General features: G+C 46.0%; 1 protein-coding gene across 1 annotated transcript; it reads left to right on the top strand.

The window, feature by feature from the left end:
- Nucleotides 1-232: 232 nt before the first annotated feature.
- LOC144101643 (uncharacterized) lies at nucleotides 233-7,611 on the top strand. The gene is made up of 4 exons (XM_077634780.1): nucleotides 233-296; nucleotides 666-760; nucleotides 3,238-3,460; nucleotides 5,692-7,611. Exons 2-4 carry the CDS (start codon nucleotides 677-679, stop codon nucleotides 5,808-5,810), a joined length of 426 nt encoding a protein of 141 aa, XP_077490906.1. The 5' UTR covers nucleotides 233-296; nucleotides 666-676; the 3' UTR covers nucleotides 5,811-7,611.
- The last annotated feature ends 4,652 nt before the right edge of the window (nucleotides 7,612-12,263 follow it).

Genomic DNA, 12,263 nt, shown 5'->3' on the forward strand with positions numbered 1-12,263 from the left:
CGGAAAAGGTCGAAGCTAGCGGCACGCGCAGTACGTGAAGCTGTGGCAAAGGTAATGGCAGAACATTCAATCAATAATGGAGTGCAAACATCCTCAGCTTGCATACTGGCAATAGCAACTGTCGCCAGGTCCCCAGGCATCTGTTTGAATGACAGCTGCATGTTATTAACCTTTATACAATTCAGCAATTTTTTTCCAGAAAAAGCCATGCTGTGAGCATTTCTTGGAAGTGGAAGCGCTCAAACAAGAAAATGCAGAATTAAAAAAGCAGCTCCAGGAGCAAAAATATCTAATTGGTACGTGCATTTTGATTAGTCATACACATCACCAGTGGCCGAAATACCTTCTTGTGCTATCTTTATCACATTCTAATTCTATAGAAGTGTTTCACAATGAAATTCATAACATCCGAGTGTCTATCGCTTAAGCTGAAGCAGACGATTAACATTATTGGACACTGAGAAGCGGCAAGTAATATAAAATGCAAGGTTTCATAGCTGCCGCTTAAGCAGACAACTGAATGGGCACGTAGTAATGTGCGGTGTCGTGACCTGTATAGAAGTTTCAAAGCTGCCTATCATGGCATTAATAAAAGCTGTTTCTTCAGTAGTTGGTGCTCCAGTGCATCTTACTGCTCTTAAGCTTCTTAAACCGTCTTCTTCCAGACACTGCCAAAATGCTGAAAAGGCTGCAGCGGGCAGTCAATCAGCTTACATCAGCTGCTGAGGGAGCAAAGCCTTCCGAACCTGAAAGGAACACGGTAAGAGTTGTACTCCAGAAACTTGCTCAGTGTATGGTGTGCAGCACTTGTCTATCAACTTCTCAGCACCAGTTTAATTAATGCCTAAACAAAGAGACCCACAAACTTTTGAAAAGTTGACTAAATAGTAAAGGGAAGTGTCCTACCATTGAGGACACAAATGGTCTGGGTTAACCATGTGATTTTTGCATGTTTAGATTCACATGCACATAAATCGCCATTACTGGCAATCTGCATGTGGCGCAGCACTAAGCTGATTTTTTTCGGACCCTGCTTCTTTGATGCAGATAATGTGACATCACAACAACACAGGCTTCAAATTAGTTCCAAACTTCCAAATAATAGAGAAATGTTACTTCGCTGCAAAAAGCTTGACTTATTAAGGCAAATATCGGCTGTCAGTTACCACAGTAGTGACATGCTGTCAGGTATCAGAGGAATCGGGCATGCTTGGCAGTGTTGCATAGGTGTTGTCTTCATCAACATCTATGAAGCTTTGTGAAGAACTTAAGCTTGACGGCCTCTTTCGAGGTATAAAAACGTGCAAAAAGCTAACTTGGACATGTTTTTCTCTGTGACACCTCATAAACTGAACTGGCCCGTGAGGGTAATGATTTCTGAGAGGCATTTGGAAAAAGTTGCTCGGCGCTTTCTTGCAAGCTAAACTAAAACTACTAATCACTGACGACCAGTTTCTGGTAAAATCCTCAGATGTCATAGGAAAAAAAAAATTTGAAGTAACAATTCTAGCAGTGACTTTGCTGCGTGCTCAGTTGACATAAAAGATTTATACTATTCTATTCCGCAAGATGAGCTTACGATGTCTGCTGAAGAATTCATAGACAGGCACGGTGTTGTAGCATTTCGGAATGCCCGCAGGATGCCCACAGAACTTTTTTTGGAACTTTTAGCGTGTACCTTAGGTTGACCCACGTTGTCTCGGATGAAAAAGCATTAGCAGAAACATGGGCTTTTCATTGGGTCATGGATCGCACCTGTACTCAGTGGTAGCACGGGTTACCCTTCGCACCTGCTGGTGTTCGTGGCCAAGCATATAAAGAAGCACCTGATGCGGGCAATGCCTGAGCAGCTAATTGAGCCGAAGGAAAAGGAAGAAAAGAGACCTGTAGTAACAATACCATACATTCATAACGTTTCCCATCGCATAAAAATAATAGATTTAAAAGTTGGCGTAAATGTCATGCTGACTGTCGCTAACAAACTGAAAAGTCTTTGAAGAGGAGTAAATGAAAACCCAACCAAAAGGAAACGGGGGTGCACTATAAAACATCATAGCCCGTTTGTGGAATGCACCAAAGGTTTGGTGCATTCATTGCCAGTGACCTATGGAACAGAATACATTGGGTAGACTGGCAGGCGCATGAATGAAAGGCTTTTTGAACACAAACAATTTTGAACAATCCAGCAGAAATCTAGGTATTCATTGTCGAGACTGCTCCTTGAAAACCTGCACGCCTGAATTCAGAAAGTGTAAAGTATAGGTAAACAACAAGGAGCAGTTGGTTCATGAAATCATAGAGGCAGCTTCAATAATGAGGCCGTGCGATCATTGTACAAGCACACCATCCTTTGCGTTGACAAAGAATGAATTTGCTTTGTTACGCATTGATTCATATCTATGATGTGTGGCCATTATTTGTGCGACCATTGTTGGGTCGCTTCAGCAATATGGGCGCGATACAGGTGTTGTGGTGGGGGTGTGGAAGGTGTAAAGTGGTGTTGCTTGAAAATTAAGTGAGTTGTAAGTTAGTGCTTGTCTTAAAGTGGTGTTGCTTGAAAATTAAGTGAGTTGTAAGTCAGCACTTGTCTCTTTTCTGTCCCGCTTGTTCTGCACTGTCCGTCACAAATGAATAACCTACATGCCCAAGGTGCTGTCCTGGAGGAGGACATCGAGGCATGACTCCCTCCTTCACGCAACTGCGGGCCCGAACCTTTAGAGGGTGTTGGCCCGAAGCGCGCATTGGTGTCTCACATGATGTGCTCTTATGCGGTAGCCAATCAAGTTACTTGTTTTGTGTTGCGCTCTTCGTCTGTTTCTACTCGCTCGCTCGTTCACGGCGAAGGTGCAGTCTTTTTCGTTTGATGCCAACGGCTCGTTAAGGTAGATAAAAAGATGCTCGTCAAACTGACGGTTAGTCTTTACGGTGTGGGACAGAGCAGCCAGCTACGAGACACACAAGTTGTAGAGGAACAACACAGACTGACCCGGCAGAGAAGGAAAGCAGTGTTTACTGGCGTGTTGCTACCTTAATTGTCAACATAATAAGAAAAGTCTACCTCAAAAGGGTCACTTCCCCCCACAATACTCCCTGCCTCATCACTGTCCTGGAACTGAAATAAGCCATTTCAGGGTCTTCTTAAGGTAGCTTTTGTCTTAGATTTTTTACGTTTTGTACTTTAGCTATGCAGTTATGCTTTGTGTACATACTCATGTGTTGTGTTCTTCGTTATTGCAGCACCGAGATATTGGGGGAGGGGTCATGGTCTCCGAAGCAACTTTGACCAGGCTTGAGGAGAGCTACAGAGATGCTCCTTGCAAGTTTGCAAGGGCATTAATAAGGGTGGTGTTTAGCGATGAAGAATTGCTAAACAAGACACTTTTCGGCCGGCAGGCAAACAGCCACAAGGAAAACCCCGTCAAACCTGCATTGGACCAAAAGAGAGTGTCGGCAGTCCTTGGTATGCCACCTTTTTATAACTAACATGCAGTAACCATTTAAGTGATTGTCATGTCGAAGAAAAACAAGTGGAGGAAAATTTGCGCATAAGCAATAAAGCAAGGAAGAGTGAGGTTACTTAGGCTAAATTTTTACCTACAATCCTTTACGTTTTGTGACATTCTCTAGTTATAGGCGACTTCATTGCTGAAATGTGAGCATTTGTTCGAGCATATACTATTTCAGGTTGAAAAACCAGCAATAGCATTTTTAGTTTACCTGCAAGAGTAGTAGCGGGAAGCTGATTGTTTGCCTTTGTGTGAAGCTTTTAAGAAGTTCTGTTATATCAGGCACAAAGCACTTTGTCCTTTGTTTTATGCAAACTTGCTTGATTTGTTCGCAGTATACCCTAATATAATGAATGCTTATGAAGGAATATGTGGTTCCAGAGACCACATTTTCCATCCTGATGACATTACAGCCCAGCGTCATGTAATCCATCTCATTCATTTGCTTCCTTCGACATACGTAACATACTCTGAATTCAAAAGTATGTTTAAACCCACTCTGGCAATAGTTTGTGTCAGCCTCAATCACTTTTGCTGCAAGAGGATTCACGGCTTTATGATATTTCCTGTTCTTAAACGCACCCTATTCAGTGCTGCACCATTTGTTTTTATGTCCAAACAAAATTTTCAGGAATTTCAGCAGGAATTGCAGATACTATCATTGCACCTCTCAGTGGCATTCACTTAAATAGCAGGCATCACATGCTCAATAAACTATAGCTCAAGGCTAACTTTTTAGATAATGATCCTTTGTAATTTATGATTTCAGGGCATGTGTTTCACCTAAGCAATAGTAGTTCATCAGTATCTGAATGCATTTAATTTAGCAATTCAGAGCACACACTTTGAGGTTGTGTTGCTAAAGTCATCTGCACTGGTGACCAAGTTACCCCTCATTTTCTGTAGGAGGGACAGTGATTGATGCACCATGCTTTCGGCCACACATTTTGAGTTTCCTATACCCTGAACGTAGTGCTGGCTATACAGAATCAGCTCTGAATAAAGGTGTCTTGCATATCAATGACTATAATTCTGCTGTTGCTGTATGCCCACATCGCACCTGAAAGCAATTAGCACACATTTGTAAACTGCCAAATCTTGTGCTGTGGTTTGCTGCATACATAAATTTTGGCTTTGTTGTTCAACTGCTGAGGCAGATGTTAATATCTGCAACAGCAGAGTTTTAGAAATTTTATTGAAAATAATAAAAGAAAATGATGGTGGTATAAGTGTAGTCTATGCCTCCAGGTTTCCTATTTGCAGCCTTTCGTATCTATTTTTTTTCCTTGCATTCTATGCCTTGCTTCCAAGCGCTATTACATGCCCAGCTCAACTGTACCACTTTTTGCTCACATTGAGACATCATTTAGCTGGTTGCTTTTTTTGGTGCTGCATACAGCTCTTTCTCTCCCTAAATATCTTCTGACCAACTCTGTTATTGCATTTAAAGTCAGCACTCTCGCTCACTCTTTCTATAGTTTTATCTGCCTGGATGTTACTGCATCTTACTGGCTCATCATGGTTTATTGTTGCCATTACACTGCTGCATTCTTCACCTAATGTTTCACCTTGAGACAAGTGGATAGGCCTTATTATGGTGTATGCAGTGTTTTCCTGAGTGGTTGGACGTTCGCATTGATATTGTTCATTGCTACAAATGAAAGTGCTAAGGAGTTAGGAAAAAATCTTGCTGCTGTAAATATCTTACATGCCTGCTTCTGGTGGGCATTACATTGCACTTGCCACAGGAGACTAAAAATAACCTAGCTGGATGCAACTAGGTTATTTTTTTATGCACAGGAAAGCTTCGGTGTGTGGCGCCACCTGCAATGTCTTGGGCCCTTTCACATGCATTGTTGCCGCCGCAGACTGAAGCTGAAGCCCTTATTCTTAGTGCAGAATCCCAGCATGTAGTTACCCCAGTGTTGATGTCAGCAGCACTAGCAAGTCTTACCGCACTTACCAGCATTATATTGACTGCAATATGGCATAGTGGATTCCAGTTCATCTCAATTCTAATTCATCTTGGCTGACTGACCAAAATTCAGGAAATAGCTCAAGCAGCATCACCTGTCTGTTTTGCCAGTATATGGCAAGACATTGCTTCTCATATTGTTTCTGGGTTGTACTTTTTAAGATATGTCCCTAAATAATGTCTCTAACATTCATTTTCATCCTTTTACAGAGTACACATGCTGCAAGTTTAGGTGCTCAGATGTCAAATTGAAGAGAAGCCTAGGTTCCATGCTGCAGAAAATGGGCACCAAGAATGACACCTCTTCCAAGGAGTCAAGTGGCGAGTAAGGATCCCTACTACTTCATCGTTCATTGTGCTGTGATGGGCATGCTGACAGAGTTAGTGGAAACAAAAATAAAACGTACAAGTTAAGCCCAAGCTTTTGATTTACGCACATAATTTGCGCACTTTTTATTCAGAAATTAGGGCTCCAAGAAGGGGGTGCACAAATTACGCGGGGATTTCGCGAGCGCGACTTAAAAAACACAAAGGTCACAACGCACAATATAGGTATAGTGTATTGCTGCATATACGTCAGCACCCGAACCCGCACCCCACGCTGGTTGCCCCCCGAAAAAAAGTTCATTCTAAATGAAAGGCCGCGCACCCCCTCTCCTTCCTTTGCGGGATGGCATGAAGGTGCATGCACCAAGCTCAAAAGCTCAATATGATGCTAAAACAGTGTCATCACTTGCGGCCCAGCCAATTGTTCGGTAGTTCAGGATTCCGTAAGTTTTCTTTCGTAACTTCGTCCGGGAAAGCAGCCGCAAATCAATAATCACACCATACACAAGATGTACACCCAGCCGACAGTACCACGCGAGCGTCGACCAAACTGCTTGTCAGCGTCTTATCACAGCGCAGAGCGGCGAAGTGAGCGAGAGTAGCTACGTGCGCACAAGTTTGCGGACACAATGTTTGTCATCTATGGGCAAACTTGTGCGCGCGCGGTTATTCTCACTGGCTTCGCGCCATGATAAGGCGCTAACAAGCAGTTTGAAACGCCATATATTTGATATCCCATCGCAAGACACGACTGAACAACAAAACACAAGCCATCAGAGCCGCCAAGAAAAACCACAGTAGGTCGTGAGCCAAACAAACTGCGATGTCGGCTCTTCTATCAGCTGCTGATCCACCCTGGAAGCGCTGCCGGCCGTTCCGAGTGGCGATGTCGCTGGTGCCGCCGCAATTGTAACAGTGACCCCCTACGCTACCATGAACGCCCAGTGCACAAAAGATTCAAAAAGCCTTCCGAACATGCGGAATAGCCGAATCAGGCGAATGCTGCTGGGTAGAGCCATAGGGTAGAGCCGGCGTGCATGATGGTGGTCTAGCGCAGCATGGTGCGTAAAATGTGCGAGTAAAAATTTTCTTTTTAAAAACCAGGGTGATAAGTTAAGGGTGCACAAATTATGCGCATAAATACGGTAAGTTTGTTGAACAAGAAGGAATAATTTATACCCGTATCTGTTATCAGGTGCTGGTTATATGTGCAAAAAAAGCAGAAAAAAGATCACCGGAATGAGTTAGAGCTGATAAGGCGACATATTTGAATCTTCTGGCGGCGATGTTATGTTACAAGTGAGTTCGATGATCAGATGGTGACACAGACGGCTCTCACTCACGCAGGCTTCAGCACCAACCACAACCGTGCAAAATACTTCCCATATCTCTCTCCTCACTTTGTGCTTCCTTATCAGAAGGATTTCCGCACTGTGAAAAGACTGCAACCACACTTCGTACAGTGCACAGGCTAGTTGCCCTGTGTATTTACTATGCTAAGAGCGAATCTGTGATCATTGAGCCTGTGGTTCCAGCACCTGTACGCTTGTGTACAATGTAAGTGCAGATGCCTGTGAGTGGTGCCTTGTAAATGACTCCCTCTTCGCACACATGTGCCCTATTTAGTTGTATGTGTAGAGGGAGTTGTTTGCATGATATTGCATGCTCACATGTAGCCATGCTTAAGTTGAAAAAATGGGCTGTTGTTTGAATCAAAAGCTCTGAGAGCGAAGATATGCTCTCAGCCAGTAAATTCTTTGGACAACTTTGCTGCGCACTACAGTAGGTGCAGTTGCACAGTCTTTTGACAGTACAAAAATCCTGCTCACAAGGACGTACAAAGTGGCAAGAGAGATATTGGAAGCATTTTGCATGGTTGCGGCTGGTGCTGAAGCATGCGTGGGCGAGTAGTCGGAGTCACTACCTCATCAAATGGGTCGCCTTTTCAGTTGCGATTCATTTTGACTATTTTTCCTTTTCTTGTGCTGGTGATAGCAGCCATGAGTATAAATCCTTCTCATTCATCAATCCCGGTTAGCATTTTCGCTTCACTTGTGTTTCTTTTCCCACTACCTTCGTGTTTCACAGCGCCTGTCACAGCACAATGAATGATGGAACTTTATACACTAAGGCCTCTGCTTTGTTTCTTACTCACTACTTCATTCCTTGGAAGAGATTTGTAAGGTGCAAACAATGAGATGAACAAATAAAAAATCTTAGTGTCTTATTACGTTGCCTGTGTGCATGCATGCCAGATCCCGATACGTGGGCTGCACAGATTCTCTCAAATGTCTGCTTATGTGCTGCATCCTGTGACCACAGTCTCTACAGACTTTCTGCGGACGAGCTGCATCCTGCGGCTACACAGGCTCAGCAGACTTTCTGCAGAAAGAGTGTCCCAATTGACCGCTGGGAGGTGACAGGGGGTGACAGAAAGTCTGTCACCAGTCTTCACATATTCTGCGTCCTTGGTGAATCAAGGTCTACAAGATTTCTGCAGAAAGACTGCAATTTTTTTTGTAAGGGTTGCCAAGGAATCCACGGAACGCCATCCTCTGTCTGGTGCGACGCCTTGCCCGGACAATTTAAGGAAGCATATCTTCGTGGACAAAAGTACGGTGGGGCAACCAGAAAAGGAATGTAAACCAATAGGCCCCCGCCTATGCCACTTCAGTATAACAGGCTTAACCCAATCGTAATATAAATGAAAAGGCCCGAAGGCAATGTTGTGCTTTTGCCACCTGTAGGTGGGAAAATAAAAAAAATGAGGGGGTAATGCTACCAAGCGACCCACAGCCGGGGGAGCGGGCCCGGGGAGACCCCTGATCTCCCCTGAGACGTAGCGGAGGGGGGGGGGACGTAGGTTGTGGGAATGGGACTGAGGGAAGGGTTATGGGTAATGGGATGGGACTGGGGACAGCGAGACATTGACCCTCATTTTATCATTGCTCGACTCCTGTCTGGCCAGGACAGGGAGGGCGTCGATGTTGACCAATGGTGCGGCTCCCCTCACGGGATGCCCGACCACCCAACGACGCAATAGCTCCGACTCGGAGACAGGAAATCCTAACCCAGGGCAGCTGCCTCGGGCTCCTCCACGACTTTTAGGGGTCCGGTTCGGACTTGCGAATCGCTGCCCATCTACTAACCGTCAAGTGTTTTTCGCGGTTTTTGAGACTCCGGAAGTATGTGTGGTGGACCCAGCCAATGGAATTAGACTCCCGGGGACCCACCTGTGCTTCCAACCAACCAGCCTTGCACTGAGTGTTCAGGGCCGGGCTGACCGGGCCACAAGCCAAGAACCTGGCCGAGGGTGAGATAACCCGGGCCTACTCCACCGCTACTTCACAACATAGACGGTTTTCGCATCGGTCGTACTAAGGTCCCCCGTACCTCGGCGTCCCGCGCTCTAGCCTCACGGCCCCGCGGTCAGCCATCCTGGCTGCTTCCCCGAGGACATCGCTTCCAAGGAGCCCTTCTGCTGGAAACCCCCGCGCGGACCTGGCCTCTCCGTGACCAGAAACCGACGCGCCAGCCGGTAGCCACGCACGCCCCCGCGTGCAGAGGCCTTTTGATTTTCGAGCACCAATTTCCTACTCGGCTTTCTTTGTTAATGCTTTTGGGATTTTAAGAGCGTTAGCTCTCACTCTTCACCTTTGAAGCTTTCGTGGGGTCTGCTACTACCGTTAGATCACAGCGCCATCTGTGGCAGCTACTGCTCATCACGTTTCGAGATTTCGCGGGGTTTCACTACCATCTTGAGATCACAGCGGCTTCTGTGGCAGCAACTAGAAAACAGCACATCTCGCATTGAGACTTGTAGTGCCGTCTACAATGCATACATTCATTCCGCTATATATACTCCGACAATAGGAACCCATCCGGGGACAGCTGTGTACCGAATTTGGTAGCAAAATAAAGCCCTATGGGTTTTGGTATAGAAATAAAACCACAATTAAATAATAGGTAAACATTAGATACATGAAATTACTAATTGGAGCGTAGACCTTACCCTTCAAACGAAGCAAGTTTCGTTTCGTTTGGGACTTATCCTGAGGGGTCACAACCTGGCGGCGCAACTCGACAACCGGTAGACGTGCATCGTAATTTGTATGATAGATGGCGGTAGACGTCGATCGCTCCGCTATGTGGAAAAGTTTGCTTTCCTTAGCCGCTCAGGGTTTTCTGCACTGGCCCCGCTAGATGCGGAAAGACTTTCGTTTCTTTGCACGGCCAATAAAGCTAACGCTCGTTACTTCAACGTCGATCAGGAGGCGTTTTTTTCGCTCACGGCCAACACTGCCGACGCCACTGGCTTTTCTGCGACACGGGGTCCTTAACGCTATCGCGTTAAAAAGGCCGTGAAGGTAGCGTTTGACAGCTGTACTCGCCGACCCATTCATCAGTGATGTGTGTGTGCGTGCTGTCTTTGTCGAGTGCAAATAAAGCCGTTCCAAGAAGCCAACGTGTTTTCTGTGGATGCAACAGTATGGTGGCTAGATGAGGTGCGTCTACCGGCATGACATAAAGTGTAGCTCCTCGCGCCTCCGCCTCATGACAGCAAATCTGGCGCTGCTGTTCTCCACCCAGCGCCCGGGTGCGGATCGTCTGCTACTCGCCTCCGTTGCATTTGGCATTTCGCTCACTTCAATTTTGGCTCACAACGTTACTTTTTACAGCGAAAGCTTTACTGGCCGCGAAGTTGCGATTTCGCCATGGCGGTGCTCTGAGGAGGCGCATGACACCACAAGACGATCGCCGTGGAGCCGAACCGGTCTGGCCGGGCCGACGGCAGCTGGCCCACTCGGCGCGAAACAGAGACGTGCTCCAAGTCTCCGCCAGTGCGGTCAGAGTGCGCCGAAGCCGCAGAACGCGTCGGTGGTCAGGCGCAGTCGCAGTATAGAGGGTCTCGCTTTGGCCGACTTGACGTCGCCGTGCAGCACGCGCGTTACGCCGGAGTATAAACGCGCATTAACAGAACCTGCGCTTAACCGCTATAACCAGCGTATTCGGTGGCGGCATCTATAGGAGCCACTGAAACCCCCCTCACACTCTCTGAATAAAAAAAAAAAAACCTGCCGACGCTCGGAATCGAACCAGGGCCTTTGGCGTTTGAGGCGGAGACGCTACCACTCCGCCACGATGGCTTTTTCTTTATTTGCAAGGAAATAGTGCCGAAAATAAAAGTCTAAGCACGCTTACGCCACAAAACACCACCCCACCTTACCCAGAGACTGAATGGTCCCAGCAACATAAATAGATCATATGGCACAGCACCGTTTTTCTCCGTGAACAAAAACAAATACTGTGGGGTGTGATGTCAATGCCCTTAATTGTTCGTTGTAAAATGTCCCAGAGGAAGATAGCATCAATGCACAGAACAAAACAATGGTCAATTGTCGCTGGTGTATTGCACACGCGACAATTCACCGTCCATGCCGCAAGCATCTCCTTAGCCTGAATACAGAGCAGTGCCAGCTCATGCACACGCAGCCAAGCAGTGAATTGTGATGCACCAGTGCACCTCTTCATGCTGCGGTGGCTTCAATATACAAGCATGCCTGTCTACTCCAAAACTGTGCCTGCATTCATGTCTCGTCTTTGCACCAATGGTCATACCTGTCCCACAACTGGTGTTGCACACAAGTTAATGATCCTAGAGTGCCATCATTGTGCATTGTTACATTGCAGTATATTTCGGCATGCGACTACCATCACGGTACAAGGTTGGCAGCACCACCCCTCCTCTAGTTCTGCACTGTGAGGCATGAGCTGGTATGTGTGTGAGCACTCACTTACGATCACCCGTGATGATGGAGAATTTCAAATAGGTTGTGGGATGTGCGCTGAAAAAACTCAAGCATGCATTGCGCAGAGTCAAAAGCTATTTCTTTTTGGCCGCTCTGTTTTAAAACAACTGTTGGAATTCCCATAAGAAACAACCATGACGTTCATGCCACTGTTTGCCAGCCCTTTCCTTAATCACGAAATCGTGAGCCAACAGAACCGAAACAAAATCATGTCGATTGCTTTTTAAGCAATCGCTGAGAGGGTGGTGTGTGTACAGAGCTAGTTTTACAACTGTGGTGTGTTTTGGAATCATACTTTGAATACCCAAGGTCATGCGACTAATTTGGCTTACTCAAATCTGTGAAGATATAAACAAAAATGTCATTTACTTGAACCTGAATGAACAGCCGTTGAGACCAGTCAGGCCTGAGATAAGGAAAAGATGGTAGCACGAGCATGCATTTTATAACCTCTGAGTAAAATTATGCACACTGGCATCTGTGTCCATGCGTTGTGGTGCTGCCCACAAAAAAAGTAGCTTCAAAGGTGCAGGTAGCAAATGCAGCGTAAGTGTGCTTGAGCTTCAAAGTATGCAGGTGCAGGCCATGGGGAGGACTGCACAGTATGCAGCATATAGAAAAGCAGGGCATTTTACTTGCATTTTT

The sequence above is a fragment of the Amblyomma americanum genome, chromosome 8, assembly GCF_052857255.1.
Source record: "Amblyomma americanum isolate KBUSLIRL-KWMA chromosome 8, ASM5285725v1, whole genome shotgun sequence".
NCBI classification, from domain to species: Eukaryota; Metazoa; Arthropoda; class Arachnida; order Ixodida; family Ixodidae; genus Amblyomma; species Amblyomma americanum.

What these genes read in the sequence shown, in the direction of transcription:
- LOC144101643 (XM_077634780.1), top strand. Translation starts at nt 677, where the DNA reads ATGCTGAAAAGGCTGCAGCGGGCAGTCAATCAGCTTACATCAGCTGCT. An exon ending in CCGAACCTGAAAGGAACACG is followed by an intron (nt 761 to 3,237) that starts GTAAGAGTTGTA and finishes TCGTTATTGCAG; the next exon opens with CACCGAGATATTGGGGGAGG. An exon ending in GAGAGTGTCGGCAGTCCTTG is followed by an intron (nt 3,461 to 5,691) that starts GTATGCCACCTT and finishes ATCCTTTTACAG; the next exon opens with AGTACACATGCTGCAAGTTT.